The sequence below is a fragment of the Melopsittacus undulatus genome, chromosome 10 (assembly GCF_012275295.1).
Source record: "Melopsittacus undulatus isolate bMelUnd1 chromosome 10, bMelUnd1.mat.Z, whole genome shotgun sequence".
Classification (NCBI taxonomy): Eukaryota; Metazoa; Chordata; class Aves; order Psittaciformes; family Psittaculidae; genus Melopsittacus; species Melopsittacus undulatus.
This window is the reverse complement of record NC_047536.1, coordinates 2080875-2099708: the sequence shown is the minus strand read 5'-3', so window position 1 is coordinate 2099708 and position 18834 is coordinate 2080875. Positions and strand designations below refer to the sequence as shown.

The following is an 18834-nucleotide window of genomic DNA, read 5'->3' as shown; positions in this document are numbered from 1 at the left end:
GATAACTACTGAAAGGCTCCCTCCTTGCCTTGTGATGATATATGTTTGGAATAGAACAGTAATAACTTTCTTATTGTGACTGGCTGTGTCCTTCCAGAAATCTAAGCAACAACAAGATCAAGGAGATCCGAGAAGGCACATTTGATGGAGCTTCAGGAGTGCAGGAGCTGATTCTGACAGAGAATCAACTGGAGTCAGTGCATGGACGGATGTTTCGAGGCCTCTCAGGGCTAAAGACATTGTAAGTGCAAAGACCTGGCTTTCTCTATCCCTCTAAGTTGAGTGGGACTGCTCAAGTTCAGCAGTGTCTGCTAAAATATATCTCTAGACAACAAGCTCCAATGCTCTTGCATCACTGTCATGTAGTCTTCAATATATTTCTAGCCCTGGGTAGCTTTGAGATTTATCTGCTATTTGTGTAACATGATAGTGAAATTCATGATCAAATGGGGCACCTTTAATCATTTAAAACTTCATTATTTTGTTATTTCCTATGGAAACAAGGCATGTAGGAACACATTTGCTATCTCTTAATCCATCCTTCTGCTCAGCCTCCACCCAAACTGGAACTGTTGGTCTGCTTAAACCAAACCCCAGAGTATGCCAGGAGCCTAAAAGTTATTAAATATCCTACAAACTCTTAAGGAATCAGTAGGTAAATGAAAGACTCAAGTTATTACTGCCACCAAAACAGGTAGAGCTAAACAACTTCAGAGCAGGCATGACCAAACTGTTACAGGTTCTGCTGACAGAAGGTAGCTGGCCACTCGCTCTGCACCAGGTGTGTAGCCCACAAGCACAGGTATGGGTGTATAGCCACAGCATGCTCTTTCTTGCCCACATTAAGTACCATAAAAATGGTGTGGGTATACTCTTCATGTGGTTGTCATTGGGGAGAGTGTGAAGGAGACAGAGTCCAGATGAATAAGGAATCAGTTTGGTATCACTTTTGTGCTTAGACAACTGCTCTGATTTATTTCTGAGAACTAACACATGTAAATTCATAGTTCCTAACACTAATCTATTTTTATGTTAAAAGTTATATTGGAAGAGGAATCATAAACAAGATTTCAAGATCATGTTTAATCCACCCCATCCACCATCCTGGGAAGCAGTCAGGGACCAGGCTTCTGGTGACAACAGAAATTCGTGCCAGACAGTATCTATGCTGTGTGCATAAGAAATACACTTTGTGCATGGTCTTCCCTGCTGTGGGAAGACAGCACTTGACTAGGTGGATGCTGTCAGTAAACAGATTCTAGGAATCAAATGCAATTTAGAATCTGTGATTTATTCATTTGCAACAAATACTTATGTTACAGAATATAGTGGCGTGTTTACTTCAGTCCCTACTCAAGTGTAAGAAGAAAGTTTTCCTTCACAGACTTTGGCCTGTAATGATGAATAGGGAACTTTGCTTTTGCTGTTCCTTTAACATCTTTTCTGTAGTTACAGCCATCTGTTCTTTAATTTAACGTATGCATTTTAGTGAGGGATTTGAAAATAACGCCCATAGATACTAAATTAACTTTTCTAGTGTAAAGCAGCCTGTGGCTGTGCTCCTAAACAAAATTCAGCGTTTTTTAATCAAAAGATGCTTAACATTCAAGCTATCCTGCTGACCTGACCTACATTTACCCCCAGCCCATAAAGCAGTCTAAATATACACAGCATGATATGAGGATCTGTAAGTATAAGTTTTCCTCCAGGAAGGGCACACAGTGCACCGTGAACTATGATTTGAAACCAAAGGTTTTGGCTTGAGGAACATATATTTCTGTCCATTAATTGACTTTCTCTGAACATTAAGATTGTGATCCTTTATAAAGAGGCCCCACTGGACAGGGTCATGGTCCAGTTTTTAAAAGACTGTTTCCTGACATGTAATAAAGCACTGTTCAAGACTGGCATCCAAATTCAGTCATCCCATCTTGCAGTACTACTGTCTGGTACTGTACACACAGAATTCAGATGTTTCCTACTGTTGTTGTCTTACTTCTCCTATTTACTGCCCCCTTCATTTTAGAGCTTGTGATCTTGACCTGGCTTTCAGGCAGCTTAGTACTCCACATGTAAGGTGTGTGGATCTGAGCCCTGAGATGCTTTCTGGCACAGTTTCACTGCAGTTGCTAGACCAGAACTGTTGATAGCATGAGCCTATGATGTTAAATGTACCTAGAGAACAGTAAATCAAAAGCAATGTTATGTTCAGGACTTAAACACTGAGTATTTGTGATTACACTGAATTTCTTGCCAGCCATATCTAATCTCTCCTTGGTATTTTTCAAGTATCTATTGATGTAGCACCTGAGTACCCATCTGGTGGATACCAATCTGAGACTTAAATCCAGCCTCCTAAAGGAGCCTGAATTTTTGTTGTTTGCTGCATGGATTTGATACCAAGGAATTAACCAGGATCAATTCACTGGAACAGCAGCATGAGCTGCATATATTTTGTGGATTTTTAGTAGTATGCATTAATTACTGGGTAATTTTTCACCTAAGTAGGAATATCACAGCAGTGTAATGATGTTTACAGCCCCAGATGTTGATTGGCATGCAGTGTAACAAATATACGTGAGCCTTTTTTGTTATGGAGTGCAACAAGATACTACAGCCTTTCAGATTAATTGGGCTTTATCACTGAGTTCATTGTTACCATAATGACTCAGAGACATGTATCATCCAAAACACAGCACTGATACATCTGGTACAAACACTGAGCAAAGACCATTTTATAGGATGGTTACTGCTTTTTGTCATGTCAGTTAATGAGTATAATGACATTTCAAAGCTTGTGCTAGGTCTGGAGTTCTTAAGCTATTCCTTGATTTCTGCTGAGGATGCTGTTTCCATCCATACTTATGCAGTGTGAGATACAAAAAACATCCATGACAGGAGTAGAGGGGATACAGCCACTATTGTTATTGTCACACATTTCTGGCTTTCTTTCTCAACTGATCTCTGAAACACCTCTTCACTTACTCTCAGATAGTTACTAAATGAAGACTTTAGCTTTTATTCCAAGGTTGTCACCAGTCATAATGTTGATTGCATCCTACTTCAAAGTGTGGATCATCAGCTTCTAATGTTGTGTGGAAGAAAGGCATTTTAAATTCATGAGACAATGTTTACATGAATGTAGCCCTCCTATAGCTGTGTTGTACTTCAGCAATCAACAAAAATAGAGCACAGTGCTTGCCAAAGCATTCATTGATGCCACAGATAATGGATCTCCTATCCTGAAATCATACACCACCATCCTCTCCATCCCATCACCCCCCATAGTTCCTAATTCCTTGTTTTAATCCTTGCAGGATGCTGAGGAGCAACTCTATCAGCTGTATAAACAATGACACCTTTGCTGGACTGAGCTCAGTGAGGCTTCTTTCACTGTATGACAATCACATCAGCACTATCACCCCCGGAGCCTTCAGCACATTAGTCTCTTTGTCTACAATGTAAGTTATCTTTTTATGGTATGAACATGTCATGATGATGTTATTCTGTGCTTCTACAAAATCAAGCTACTTATTGTTCATATACAGAAAACCTCATTTAGGGAAAGAAAACCCCACCCTACTGCATTGCATGTTTGGAGGATTCAAGGTGGGATTTAGGAAAACAGTTGAAAAACATAGGAATTGTTTCAGCTGGAGTGGCTGAAAACACTTGGAGGCTGCCAGGCTGGGGCAGGACAACTCTTGTGCTGTGTCATAATCTATTCAATGCACAGCAGAATTTCATGTGAAAGATGCTCTGCAGCTTCAGAAGTGCATAGCTTATCATACACTTTAGCTCCCTGAAGCTGCTTTACTTTCAGTAGAGTCTAATTTTCTAAGAACAGCTTTCTTGGATTTCAATTAGATTAGTTAAATATCAGAAGAAATCTACCAGCTAATGCTTAGATTTTTAGAAGAGCCTTTAGAAGAAGGCAAAATACTCAAGTCCTGCTGAATGGGAACTTGAAAATCCCATCCTAAGCTGTTCTGATAAGCTTCTGTCTTTCTTTGAAGTACTCCCCTTGCTTCTTAAATATGTTTACATGCTTTCGGTAGTGTGTCCATTTTAATAAAGTACAGACTGATAAATATGAACGAAAGTCTGCCCTTTGTCTCCAGCTGTGAATGGGGCCCCTGGTGTTGCTGTTAATGGAAGTTGTCTGCCCTGAAACTACATCCTAATTGTCTAGTCAAAATAAACTGTTGGTGCTACTGTATTTCAATGCTTTTGAAAGCATTCCCATCATGTTTTGCAGGAAAAAGTAGTGTTAAATCTCAGCTATTTTGTTGCTCATACTTTCATTCTGTTGTTGTTATAACTTTTCACCAGCAAATCGGCTCTGATTTTGGCATTAGCTTCATGCAGCATAAAGAACTTCTCTTCCATTTACTTTCTGTAGTCCCAAAAGCCTCCTTGAAATTGATGGTCAAAGAGAGAGACACAACCAGATTCATTTTATTGACTGTTTTCAAGTCAGTGTTCAAAGCGAGTGGTACTTGCTGAAAGCTTGTTCTCCCTGTGCTGCAGGCAGTGCCCGCCTGCAACTCCTGTACTTGCATCTTTAATAGCTATGATTGAATCAGTCTATAAAGTCCCTACTTTGTTTGCATAGAAACATGTTTGTCATATTTTGTTAGAAGATAGGCCACTTTCTTCTGTTTTCAACTGTGGGTAAAGATTATTACCATTTCTAACAGCAATTAAAACTGCTGTTAATTAGAATGCCTTGCATTGGAAATGAATTCTAATTACACCTGTCATGGCAGCTTCCTAGCCAGGTCTTGATGAAAAAGTTTGTTCTTTGACACATTGTTAACCTATGCTTGATCTACAGGTAGGAGAAGGGATGCTTTTCACTTCTATAAGCATTGGTTTAAGGCTATAGTGCTATTTCACATATAAATTCAAAATTCAGATGTGTTCATTTCCTAGCAGTTCTCCACTGTAGGTGGATGTATTAGATGACAACACCACTGAAGATAGATAGTATGACTGCTTTTCCTGTTCAACCCACACTTTGGGAGTTAATCGGGTATTGTAATGACTTATTTTTGCATCTATTAATGTGAGCCAGAAATACATACAAAGTTTAACATTTCCATTTTTATCTTGGCATATTTACAGCACTAAAAACTGTTGCTCCTTTTGTTGTTGCTCTTTGTGAGTCAGCCTCATTCATATTATCAATACACAAACGGCTATGGAAATAATGCCCTGATGAATGGTTATTAATAGAGGAAGAACATGTATTTTGTAAGTTATTGGTAAAAAGAATAGGAGGTTTTTATTTGTTACTGGTCAAACTAGCTGCTATAGTGTTCTAATTTGAAGTCAGCCTGCACTCCTGCATACAGAGTTCAGTCCTGTCTTTCACTCTTTACACACTCAAATGGGCCTATTTGTGAGCAGAACTGGTTTCCCATGAATTATTATTCTGATAGCTGTGCGGAGCCAGAATGAGAACTGGTTCATCAGAATGACATGAAACAATTCTATAATAAATGTAACCCGAATTCCAGGATACATTTTCAACCTAATTTCAACAGTATGCAGATAGGTTTCAGTATGTTTGTCTAACAGGTCACTAGAATCTATTTAAATCATTACTATTCCATGGTTTCTTTTCAGTTTTTAACTTGCAGTTGGATATGCATATTTCATTCCTCATGACTTGTATTCCTCCATGATTTTAGGAATATGTCTATGTCCTCGAGTAAACACTTGTGGATTTAATGTTAGTACAACATCTTTGCTAAAAGCTTGACTGTTTTGCTTGTGTTTGAATGGTGAAATCACTGCCTTACATGTAGGCACTGATTAATAATGATGAATGTTTATAACAGTTTGTCTGCCCAACATTGTCCTGTATGACCTGAGAACTCCTCTTGAACAGCCAGGTTCCAACATGAAGCTTTTGCAAGGAACTGGCCTTTCAGTTGCTTTTCAAGTAGGGAATCTCTTATCCCACGTGATCCTTTATAGAGAGCCTCGATCTTACATTTTTACAGTTGCATCACTGTCTTGCCATGGGAAGTACACAGGGACACGTTTGAACTTCATACGACATTAAAGCAACAAATCACTCTGCACTTGGACAAAGAACAAAATCCAGGTGTTGCTAAAGTGTGTAGAGCTACACCAGAAGGATGTGTGTAATGTGTGACAAGAGAAGTTTGTCCTTTTTTTACCCAGTTTCTTGGATTTCAAAGCAGATTTGTTTCTCTGTTTATTAATTTTATTTGTAAAACCTGATTTCTTAGTTCCTAAGAAAAACATAATCCAAATTCTGATCCAAGGATTTAATACATTTTAGTTCATGTGTTAACCCTTTTGCCAAGGGGAAAGTGAGGGTTTGTGGGTTGTTACTGACAGCCTCTCCCCTGTAAAGGGTTCATTACTGTTCAGATGGGAGCATTTTCTGATTTACCATTTGAATGCTTCTGAGAGTTTCTGCTGTGTCCCAGCAAGTTGCTTTCTAGATGTGCACAATGTTCTTTACATTCAGAGCTGCTGTTTTCCACAAACACCTGCTGCTTGTTTCCAATTGTGGATTAGTTCATTCTAACGGATTTGTGTCACGGAAGATGTTGTGTGAATATGATCTCACTCACTTCCATCAGTAGAACAAGTGGCCTTTGAAGCATTGGTTCACTTAGCATTGGAGGTTTAAACATTTGGTTTAAACACTCTTCTCATGCCAAAGTGTGTCAGTATGGAAAATATACAAGGCATCCTGCATGTGTTCCCATTATGGATTAAAGAAAATGGAAAGCAATTCAGAAGGAAAGTAACTAGAATTAGAGTAATCCTTTCAGGACATTTCTGCATATTCTGCCTGAAAGCTCTGATGAAACCTGTTCATTTCTCACCTTTATACTGCAAGTTAGCCTTACTTTCAAACCCTGTTGAGTTTGAGTTGGTTGAGTATTTTCATTATGGAACAATTATGCTGAGTTTTCTCCTGCCCCCAGTTCTCCCCCTACATACAACGTACAAGAGCCTGTGCTTGATCCACATGTAATTACACACCCAGAGCTCCAGGCTAGTGCAGTGATTGAAGTACGCTCCTTTACAATGCAGAAAGCGGCTGTATATCTTATTGTGGGTATGTGCTGCTGGCCTAGAACCTATACAATTTAAGACCTGCTTTGGGTTTGTTTTCTTGCTGCCCCACCTCATCTGTACAATATGTTTTTGTCTTCAGCACTGTTGTTTTCTGAAGGAGTTGGTTAGCTGAAAACCTACATGTTTAGGTTTGTAAAAGTATGTTACAAGTGAAGACTCAAAGGTCTTTGGCTACTCCACCTGCATTTAAAGTGCCTGTTTCTTTAAGGCCTTGATTATTTTTTTGTGCTTTAGAGAAATTCCATTATCATCTTTTGTCTGTATTACCAAAATAACAACTCTTGGACATACTCAGATATGATGTGAGAATTCCATCGGTGTTAGTTTAGATACTTCATTTACCATACATGGGGTTGACAGCTCATTTCTTTTCGGTGAGGCAACCTCAGACTGAGGCCATTGATTCTCCCTGTCTGTATACATTAGATAGTCAGCCTTCTGGGGTTTTTAGAAGGAATATCAGCCTCTTTCCTTAATCTGAAGTTTAGTCACAAAACTCCTTATGTACAGGTTATGGATAGGCATTTCAGTACAGGACTCCAAGAAACTCAGCACTACTTCTAGTTAGCTTGTAAAGATGGATGCTTAAAACAATTCTCACACTCACTGAAAGGATCACAGCCTATTAAGAAATAGAATGAATAATATATTTTCTACACTATCTATGATACAGTTGCTACACTGAGAAACTTGCTGCACATCTACTTTTTCATGGCTTAAAACAGGGTGCATAGGGCTTTCCTTTTTCAAATGCCACTAACCCAAGGTGAGTTAAGGATCCATCCCTCTCACAGAGGATGTCAAGTGGTTGCTTTGGGTACTGCACAGCACAGCACAGTTGCAGTGAGCCTACAACTACAGTAGATTGTAGTGAATCAGCCAGTAGAGCAGATTCTTTTCACTACACTGACCTTAGAAAGCTTCATAAGAAGTGGTCTAAGATGACAATGCTGCTTTTTAGATGTACATTTGTGCATACAGAGTGCTATCCTTACTATTTCAATAGGAAACCCAAATTCAGGTTGCCAGTGGCTCCCGCTGACAGTGGTTTGTATGGGCTGTAATACAGGTGAGTGGGAAGCATGAGTACACTGGGGCAAGGATGGGTGTGCTAAGCCACATGGGGAGTGGTATGTGTAGCTCAGTGCCAGGCTTTTCCGTGGCATTACCCCAAGTAATCCTGTTAAAAATCATGCATTTGTGGGTTTAGACTTGGATGTGATGGTAGCTTGGGTTGAAATACAGCCCTGATAATGGTGTCAGTACCTCTAAATAATAGTTGTAGCAGTATGTACTTTGTCTTATAAACATATATATGCATATATCTTAATTACAACCCTAGTCCTAGTCTGAAGCCTGCATAGAACTTCCCTGATCTGTAGAAAAGAGGAGGATCTCAGAGAAACAGATGGCAGGAAAGAGCTTGGATCTGGAACCATCATCTTTCTGTAGTTATTTCTGTACTTCTGTATGTTCCTGTTTGATGCAATTATGTTTTGTTCCATTTCAGTAATTTGCTGGCTAACTCCTTTAATTGTAACTGCCACTTGGCCTGGCTGGGAAAATGGTTGAGGAAGAAGAGAATTGTCAGTGGAAATCCACGCTGCTTGAAACCCTTTTTCCTAAAGGATATTCCAATCCAAGACGTAGATGTCCAGGACTTCACCTGTGATGGTAAGAAAAGCCAGTTCTTGGCAATTATGATAATGTTGGCACCTCTGTGAGCACTGATGAGGAGGAGAGCCATCTAGAGCTGAAGAGATCATTGTTTCCTATCAGGAGTTAATTTTTCTTCTTGATTTCCTGTTTCTGAATTTCTAATATCTACACCTAAATAGAAGAATACATTATTCTAGACAAATGCTCTCCTTTATGTAATCCTGGTGTGATCCTGGCCCTTCCGTCCACTTCCTTTTTCATACACCTAGTTAACACTGAAGCCTGTGGAAACTGTGCTTGCTTGGGAAGTCTTGGATACTGTTCAATTTCACCGATAACAGGTATGAATGCAGTCCTGGGTTCAGCTGTAGCAGTCATTTTCCTCCTTCTAAGTAGCTGGTGCACTGCTGTGTTTTCAGCTTTAGCCTGGGAACAGCGCTGGTTACACTGATGTTTTTAGTTGTTGCTAAACAATGTTTACTCCTGTCAAGCACTTTTCAGTCTCATGATCTGTCAGTGATGAAGGGCACAGGAAGCAGGGAGGAAGCAGAGCCAGGACACCTGACCCAAACTAGCCCAAGGGGTATTCCATACCACAGCACATCATGCCATTGTATAAACTGGGCCGGTCACCCAGAAAGCCCACATCACTGCGCGGGTTGGGCTGGGCATCAGTCGGCAGGTGGTGAGCGGTTGTATACTCTCCCCTTGTTATTTCCCTTATCATTACTATTACTGGCGATAGCAGTAGTGGTTTTGTGTTTACCTTAGTTACCGAATAATTCTTATCTCAGCCTGTGGGGTTTACATTCTTTGGATTCTCCTCCCCATCCCTCCAGGAGCTCGGGGGTGAAGAAAGCAGGGAGCGAGCAAGCGGCTGTGTGGTTCTGAGTTACCGACTGGACTTGAACCACAACAGTATTTGAAAGGAGTCAGTGATGCTTTGCTGAACCCATATAGGTTTTACTAAAGAAAAGCAAACAATTGCTATTTCTTTCCTTCTCCAGGTAGTTCTTTGTCTTCTGATCAAGCAGATTTTGAAAGAGAATAGTAAGGAGAAAAACTGACTGATAACTGCATGACTAACTTGACTTGTAGATTGTGAGTGCCTCTTAAGATCAGATACGGTAGAGCTGCAGTTTGTTGTAACTCTACAGAGACCATGAGGGTGATAGAAGTTTCCTACTTAGAGTGGAAATGAATTCCTGTCCCAGTTGTACAGTCTGGCAGCAGGCCATGGAGCCTGGGCTCAGAGCTCGAAGGACTCCAGTTTAGTCAGTAAAGAACTATTTTCTCTTAGTTTGGGAGAAATAAACCAATCCTAGTGCACAGAACGACATTCCACACTTGAGAGCTTTCTGTATCACAGAAAGCCACTCAGACAGCTGTGGTGAATGGAAGGTAGATGGTGGCAGGGTGTAACACACAGAGCTTAGGGGAAAACTGAATATGCTGAAGAAATGTACTCTTCCTGCAGGTTTATGAAAGGCTTTGAATTTAGTTTCCAGTCATTAAGCTCTGCTGGAGAGAAAAAGAGGAAAAATTCTATCCTGTTCTGTAGGTTGGTTGTGCTCCTCTGTCCCTCTACCCATACATTGGTGGGTAATTTTGTTATCTTGCATCAGGACTTCCAGTCTTATTCTATCATCTTAGTGCTCACGGGCACTTCCAGCAGAGCAAAGTAGGAAACAGATCCGTCTCAGTTAGTCTTTGGAGCAGTTAAACAAAGTTAAAGCAAGCTGGTTGTGTGCTCGTGGGTTGCAGCATTGTGTCTCCATGTGGGTCGGCTCAGGCTGCCTGTACTCACCAACAGTTGTGTGGTTCCTCTCACTGTCATCTAGAGAATGTGCCACTAAGTGTTTCCTTTCATATACATCATGACACTGTAGCATGCATTTGCCTTATGCTTTGCTAAGCCTGTTGCTTTTAGGGAAAATGAATCCTTTAATGTTCTTAACTTCAAAGAGTTGGTTTCTTCTGCAGAAAGCCCATTGTTCTTCTGTTACAAGATTTAATCTGCTGTTTATGGACCTTTGAAACCACTTTTGGAGAAAGTAGATATTTTTATGTGTGCACAGATGGATCACCAGCAGTTGAAGTATGCTGCTCAGTTTGTTCTTTGCCTGGTTATCCTTGTCAAAAACAATGCGGTTTTACAATTCAGATGATAAATGAAGTGCCAGGCTGACTTTCAGAAGGGAAAAATAAACAGCTAAAAAGCTGAGTTTAAAAAAGATCCTCCTAAAGCGGAGTAGATAGCAGATATCTTCTGTCTAGATGAATTTAAGTGCAATGTTCTGGTCTCGTTCTTCATTTCAGCTGGGCTGGGGGAGGATTTGGGATTCACATAATTAATTTTGCTGTCATTTGCAAAACTAGAGAGAAGTAAATATTCCTTAGAAAAAAAACATTTATTGGAAAATCTATTTATTTGGGTTTTGAGCCATTGTTCATGTTGCCTGAAGAGCCTGTATGAAGGCAGCTTGATCCAAAGCACTGGGTCTGCTTTATTGTGATGGTGACCCTGGATTCAGGGATGTTCCTCCTTGGTCCTTGTAAGCAGTTCTCTTCAAGGTGCATGACTTTGGACTGTAAGTCTGCCTCCCTAATGCTCTGTTTCTCTCCCACTGCAGGTAATGAAGAAAGCAGCTGCTTGCTTTCACCTCCCTGCCCTTCCCAGTGTACCTGTGTGGACTCGGTGGTACGCTGCAGCAACAAAGGGCTGCGGATATTACCCAAAGGGATTCCCAAAGACGTGACTGAGCTGTAAGTTACCTTTTACATAGCTTCGTTCATGAGAAGTTAATGAAATTACATCATAGTGAGGCTTTGTAGGTCCTCAGGGGTTTTGCCTTTGACTTTAGTGACTGGTGTTTTGTGCTTTGGTGCTTTCCATATGTTTTCACAGTTATTTTTATACTTGTCCCTTGACTGACTACATTGCTGTGTAACAGGAACAGAGTTTATCTATCTTTGTACCTATTAATTCTGTGTGTAGGGAAGAAATGCATGTATTAGTATCAAATAATGTTGTAGTGCTTATGAGAAGCCTATGCTCGCAACAAGAAGGTTGAAAGGATGAAAGTATGTTCCTGATTTACCCAGCTGTGAGCTAATTATCCTCTGAGGAGATTAAAACAAGGGGAAAAGAAAGCCAGTGGTGGAAACAAACAATGAATTCTTTCCTCCAAACCTCATGAAATGGCTAAAATAACAGATAATTACATTAAATTGTAAAGTAAATTCATCCTAGTTGAGAACCATCTTTCTAGTCTTTTCATCTACCCCTCACTATGACTTTATACTGATTTTGGTTTTCTCCATGGAAAGAAAACACACTGGTGGAACTGCTTGGCTTTAACAGTTGGCAATAGAAACACTGAGCTTTTCCCCCTCAGGTCCTTATTCAAATCTATCCCAGGTGAGTTGTTACTGAAACTTGTTACAATCTCATCAACATTTCTATGTGAAAATGCTTGGTTGAGTTGGTTGGTATGTTCAGTGACTTTTGTAATGAATTATAATCTGATTCTGCCATTTTTTAGTGTCTAGTATTATTTTTACTCTTTTGTAACAGGGCAGCTGGTGAGTAAAGTACACATCATTTTAATGATGGGAGAATGGGGTTTGCTCTATTTTTACTGGTGTTGTAGTCAAATACAAGACTTTATTGCTGACTGAGGAGCATATGTCCTTGAGACACTGTTGTCCAGCTCATGGTTAATAGTGGTTTGAATTAAAAGATAAGTCCTAGCCCACATTCCCTTATACACTGCCATCTGTGATAAAAAGCCTGCAAGGTGGTTTCTGCTCTGTTCTCGTTCAGGTTTCATTGCATTCAAATACGACTTGCCAACAATAAGATCTCACAGATGTTCCTTTGATTTCCACTGCCACACTGAGAAGATTTTCTCTTTCAATTTTGCATATTGAGCTTTACTGATACTATCTGATGCTCTGGTGACATAGCTCTCACAGAAAGCGTGAAATTAATCTCACATTCTTGAAAACTGCTATATTTCTTCAGCTATTTCTTGGCAAATGAGGCAATAGGCTGGAACTGAGCAGTTTGAGTTCATCAGAGTTTACGTGACTGTCTTCTTCAGTAGGAGCCTCTTGGCGCTGCAAGCCTCTAGTTCAGCTTTCTGCTTTCAATCCAGAAATGTGTCAGCAGAACACAGTCAGCCATGGCCTGGCTGGCTCTGAATATTTCATGTTCTGCAAATATAACCTTGAATCTGGCCCAGCTGTCTCAAAATTCAATCCTGATCTCACTCTCAACCAACATAAACTGAGCTCCTTATTTGTGCCTATACTAAAAGATGAGCTGCAGGTACTAAAAATGTCATGTCTCTGTCGAAACTGTGACAAGAATTAAATCAATTATACATATTAAAGAAAAAAGATCAATCCTCCTTGTCTGCCTTCTGCTTCCAGACTGAGATAAGGTGCTGCCCATAATCTAGAAGGGACTATGTCACCTAGGTCCCAAGTTGCTAGCATGAACTTAAGTGTTTTTATTGTTCTGTGTTTGAGATTTGTCATTGCTGCTGTCGTAAACAGCATCTCTTGTGGAACGCCTTGCTTTGCTTTCAGGACAGCTATAAGTTGGCAGAGAGAACCCAATAGATATCTGGACACAGGATAAAAGACACTGATCTTGTTCAATCTGTTTACACTCCTCAGACTAAAATACCCCCATTTCCCTAGGGCAGGCCTGGGTCCCTTGAACTGTGTCCTAAGGCTATAATCTTGAAGTTGTTTTGTTTCTGTGGTAGCAATGGGAAGTTTAGATTGGACATAAGGAAGAAATTCTTTACTGTTAGGGTGGTGAGGCACTGGAATGGGTTGCCCAGGGAGGTTGTGAATGCTCCATCCCTGGCAGTGTTCAAGGCCAGGTTGGACAGAGCCTTGGGTGATATGGTTTAGTGTGAGGTGTCCCTGCCCATGGCAGGGGGGCTGAAACTGAATAATATTGAGGTCTTTTCCAGCCCTAACTATTCTATGATTCTATGATCTGTTTAGCCCATGAAACCAGGAAATACATAAGTTATTCAGCTGCAGAAGATACCATGGCTTGAGAGAGCCACAGCAGCCTCCAGGGCAGGGATGTCTTCTCCTTTCTCACCAGTACAGCAGTCAGGTGCTCAGATAGATTAAAAAGCCTTGCCCTGTGTTACTGCAGCCTGTGCTCCCTGTCTCCCTTTCCACACTCTCACATCAGACCTCTGGGCAGTGTGCTGGGATCTCCCTGCTGCCACCAGGCACTCACAGAAAACCAGGATCATGAAGAACACAAGTGATGCCAAGAGGAGGACAAGGGTGTAAAAGAGCCTCTTGTCCTGGTAGGCCTGCGGAGGCCTCAACAGGGACTTGATGATCTTAGAGGTCTTTTCCAACCTAGCCGATTCTATGGTTCTGTAATGCAGGGGAGCATTTTAGTGGAATCTTTATGAATGTGCCAGTCTGACATCTATAGAATCATAGAATCACAGACTGGTTTGGGTTGGAAAGGACCTTAAGATCATCCAGTTCCAATCGCCCTACCATGGGCAGGGATACCTCATGTTAGACCAAGTGTCACCCAAGGCTTTGTCCAACCCAGCCTTCAAAACTGCCACTCACAGCTTCCTTGGGCACCCTGTGCCAACACCTCAGCACCCTCACAGTAAAGGACTTCTTCCTTATACCTAACCTGAACTTCCCCTGGTTCAGTTTGAATAAACTTAAACTTCCATTATTGATATTTATCTACAAGGCAGGTTAGCTGCAGTGCTTTTGATTAAACTGCAGTGTGTTCTTGCACAACATGGTTAAAGAACAGCCATGTATCTAGATAAACCAGTCTGTTATGTCTGAATGGAGCCTTCTCAGTTCTCCTAAATTCTCTTAAAGGTCTTAAAATAGCCTTAAACAGGATTTTTTTCCCCATTGTAACAGGTATTAAATAGCAACATGCAAAAATGAACGTATCTTTTGCACAGGCACACAGGGAAAACATTACCCTTTGCTGGGTCAAATTTCCATGTTCCTAAGCTCAGCAAAAAGGATCCACAGCAATGTTTTACATGGTAGACTAGAGATGCAGGCTCACTCCTCCCAGCTTTCTTCCTGAGTTTCTGTTTTGGATGTGTGTATAGACAAAACATGTGAAAACCATTATCTCCTTCACATTTAGAACTTGGAATGACAGGAGACATCCCTGTGTTTGGTTTGTACCACCCCTGGGAGGAGGGATTACCTTGGCAGCGAAACCTTCCATCTAGAATAGGGTGGAAAAGATCAGTAGGTCTCCTGGCTGTTTAGAGGGATGATGATGCAGGAAGTTTCTGTTTTCCAGCTATTCCTTCACCAAACCCCGTCATCATGGGCAAGCCTTCTTTAGGCTCCTTGGGAATAGGGAAGTCCTACGTTGTTTCTTACAGATTCCTTTGCTGTATATTTACGTACTGCCTGCTTGCTTCCCCACTGTGCTTGCTGTGAAAAGAAGCCTTGGGGTTTTTGAACATACTCATTTTCCTAGTCCAGATGTTCAGAAGTACAATGTTGATGCAATGAGCTAGTTTGGAGCTTAGCCTCGCTGCTGCTTAGTGTTTCAGGCCTTCCTTTTCTTTATCCCCCCCCCCATCTGTTTGAACTAACTTTCTCATGCTCTTATTCCCTTTCCATATTACCTCAGCATGCTAACACTAGGTTTTTCTTTTTTTTCCACAAAAGTAGAGTCTATTTCTAATAAAGTCTTATCTGACAGCATCCAGCTGCTTTTATGGACCTACAGCAAATAATATTTTGCACTGGGGAAAAACACTGGAGGCAGTTAATGTGGACGGCGTGTGCATAAGCTGTAACTTAATGAGCCTGGTGTGCTTTAGAATAAATATGTACTAATCATGTCATCTCTACACTCCAAATGTTGTTTTGACACTGAGCTATATGATAGCACTGATGGGGTTGTTAGGAAAAACCTGCACCCATACATCATTGTTAGTGATCGTTTTTCTTTTAATTTATGTTAATACGTATTAATATTTGCATTACTTTTGCCATTTCTCTTTCTCTCCTCACAAACCTTCTCTTTCCCATGTGTGTTTTTGGTAGATTCATTTAGCCTCCAAGCTTATTCAGTACATGGCACAAGTGGCTCCTAGTAGTGATCCCCTCAACTGTCTTTTAGCTCTTTGTTTCCCACCTCTAGTTTGCTGCCTGTTGCTACCTCAGTCTTAGCACAGCACCTTTATTCAGCTGTATCTTCACTTGCCAGAGGATAATGCTTCCCATCATTTGCTGCCACATCTACTTGGAGGTACTCACCACCCATCTCAACCTTCCTTTCCATCTTTCAACAAGGTATTTGTGCTTTCTCTTGACTTGTGACTAAAAACAGTGGCTCATATTTGGGCCATGCAAATTGCTGCAATAAATGTGCTCTAAGTAGTTAATTATGGTACATGTAGAGTATTGTAGCCATTTAGGTGCATTTTTCAGTATGCTTATACTGCTCTTGATCAAAGGGGTAACTCTGAAGTGAGATATCTGATGAAAATCATCTTCTTGAGGATGCAGATTCTTTTATACACTGGCCTATAACACAGAATTCAGTGACTTTTCCTTTGATAATGAAGGAGAAAAACAATTTAGATCGAAGCTTGGGCTTAAATAGTCCTGTGTCATAAAAGGTTTTACAGCCTGTTTAATTCACTGCAGAGGAAAATCCTCTCATTGACAGAATGGATATTTCTGTGCAAGGATATTTTAGGTACAGCAGAAATAGAGGACTTAAACCTGCATTTCAAATCTGATAGTTTAGGAAAAGTAAATTGTATCAGTAATACCTAATAATGTGTTCAGTGAGTGATGAAGTTTGAGTACATATCAGAAAGGTGACTTTAGCACCAATAGAGACCGAAGGTGAGTTTAACTTTAGGCCTTCGCTTTTCTCCCAAGCACAGCCATGTTTCTGTGCATCAACCCTGTAGGCTGGGATCTGATGTACAAATACAGCAAAATCCAGAGCTGCCAAAAGTAAAGCACATTCAAGGTCCAGATTTGTCCCTAGATCTGTACTAGAGTTTTGTTTCTTCTCAAGAGACTGTAATTGAAGTTCTTAGAATTCATGCTTTGTGGATGCTCCATCTTCACAGCCCAATTCTCTTCCAGACCACCAGTTTTAGGAAATGAAACTTGTCTCAAAATCTTAGGATCTTGGGTATCTGCATCAAAACGTTCAGACTATAACTTAATTTTAGAGCTGCATAAAATTGTCAAGTACCATATTTTCTGTAAGGTAACATTTTACATGAAATATTTAAAGAAATTAAAGGAGAAGCTTTGTGCCTTTTCAATTACTGCCTGAGAACTGATTTCTCTCTCTGGTTTCTTCTTTTAGCTGTGAGCTTGACTTTATGGCTGAATAGACATTTCAGTGCAAAAAAAGGTTCCAAGTGATTCCAATCGTTACATGACGCTTTGGCACCTTGTGCTGGTGGTTATATCACCTCCAATCCAAGTGGTTTCAGTGTAAAAATAGACAAGTTGAAAAAAAGAACAGCTGTCAACTTTTATGCATAGTTTTAAATATTTTATATGTGATGTTAGTGTGTGTGGAGGTTGCTGGATGAGCTCTGGGGCTGCTGTGAGCACTGGGATCTGCAGTGCAGGCATGGAGCAAGGCATGGCCAGGCCCCACAGTGCCACCATCCTGGCCAGTTACCTGTCCCAGCACTTGGTCATGGTTTAGAAGAAGCCTTCCCTGGTTGGTATTTGGTGGCTTGGTTTGGGGTTTTTCAGTGTTGGCTCTGGGAATTGCTACTTGGTTACAAATCATTATTGAGACTTCAGGACTCCCACCAGCATCCATTTCCAATCTGATACCCCAACTGCAGAATCTAAAGACTTTAGGAAGCAAATGGGTTTGGTTTGGATACTAGTCAGTGTGTCTAAATTAAGGCAGCTGACACCCACTCTTGACTCTGGCTATGTATTAATAACCTGACTCTGAGCATGAAGTTTTTCATTCATTCCAGAATTTCTTTGCACACCAGATGCCATGCATATCATCTCCTTTTGGCTAAGGATTGAAAAGGATTACAGAGACAATCTTCCCTCTGCATCATTCTGTTCTGGCTCGTGTTGTTTTGTTCAGGCAGGGGCTGTAGCTTAGTCCATGTTCTCTCATTGATATGTATGTAACCATAAATAAGCAGTCTTGTAACTGAGCTGCACCCCTTCACCCTCAGGAATGGCAAGGTGCAGAAACCCTGTCCCCATGGTCCGGCTTTAACAGGTCTGGCCTGCAGCAGTCAGCAGCTCCCCTGCAGCAACCAGTGTCTTCCAGTGTTGCATCTTGGATCCTCCTGATTCTTGGCACACTCTTATGCCATAAAAGCTCTGGTTATTTCAAATTCATTGCTCTTAAATGTGCTTTCAAAATGAATGCCTTTTGCTTAGAAAACACTGCCATTCTTAGGATAATGTGGTGAGAGGTTTAACAGTGGGGAATTATTCTTATGCCTGCATGAGAAGTATATTAGCAGTAATTTTTCAGTGTGTTTATTCAGGAATTATACCACTGGTAGAAGCATTGCAGCTTTCTGCTACTCCGTTTCTATAACCATGCAATTGCTTGCAGTACAACTCCAAAGCTATTCAAAGCAGATCTTCTGCAGGGGTTTAACTCCAGGGGTCTGCATGTCTGTTAGCCTGAATAATGAAGCGCTGGAATAAAATATGTACCTTCAACTTTTGATTGCACCAGAGAGGAAAATGGGGGAAAGCCTTGGCTAGCCATCATCGGTTTGTTCCAATTGCAGACTATTTCATATTGGGATCAACAAGAGAATATACTGAAAATATATTCCTGAAGATTTCAACACATTGCAAGAGTTGAATCTCCTTTCCTAAAGGAAATTCATATATAGCTTCCAAATACATAATGCATGACCTGCTTTTGATTTCCCTTGGAAATCCCTTGGATTTTGCGTTTGGAATAGAGACTGGAACCTTAACCTACCCTGGTGCATGCGTTTAAGATTTGCAACTTTCTGGGAT

General features: G+C 40.7%; 1 protein-coding gene across 2 annotated transcripts in view; it reads left to right on the top strand.

Moving 5' to 3' along the window:
* SLIT3 (slit guidance ligand 3) overlaps positions 1 to 18834 on the top strand; it is a 499607-nt gene that overhangs the window by 390934 nt on the left and 89839 nt on the right. For both annotated transcript variants that reach the window (XM_034066703.1, XM_034066702.1), the window contains exons 18-21: positions 98 to 241; positions 3318 to 3461; positions 8639 to 8802; positions 11421 to 11553. In XM_034066703.1, coding sequence (XP_033922594.1) covers positions 98 to 241; positions 3318 to 3461; positions 8639 to 8802; positions 11421 to 11553 — 585 coding nt within the window. The remainder of the gene's footprint in view (positions 1 to 97; positions 242 to 3317; positions 3462 to 8638; positions 8803 to 11420; positions 11554 to 18834) is intronic.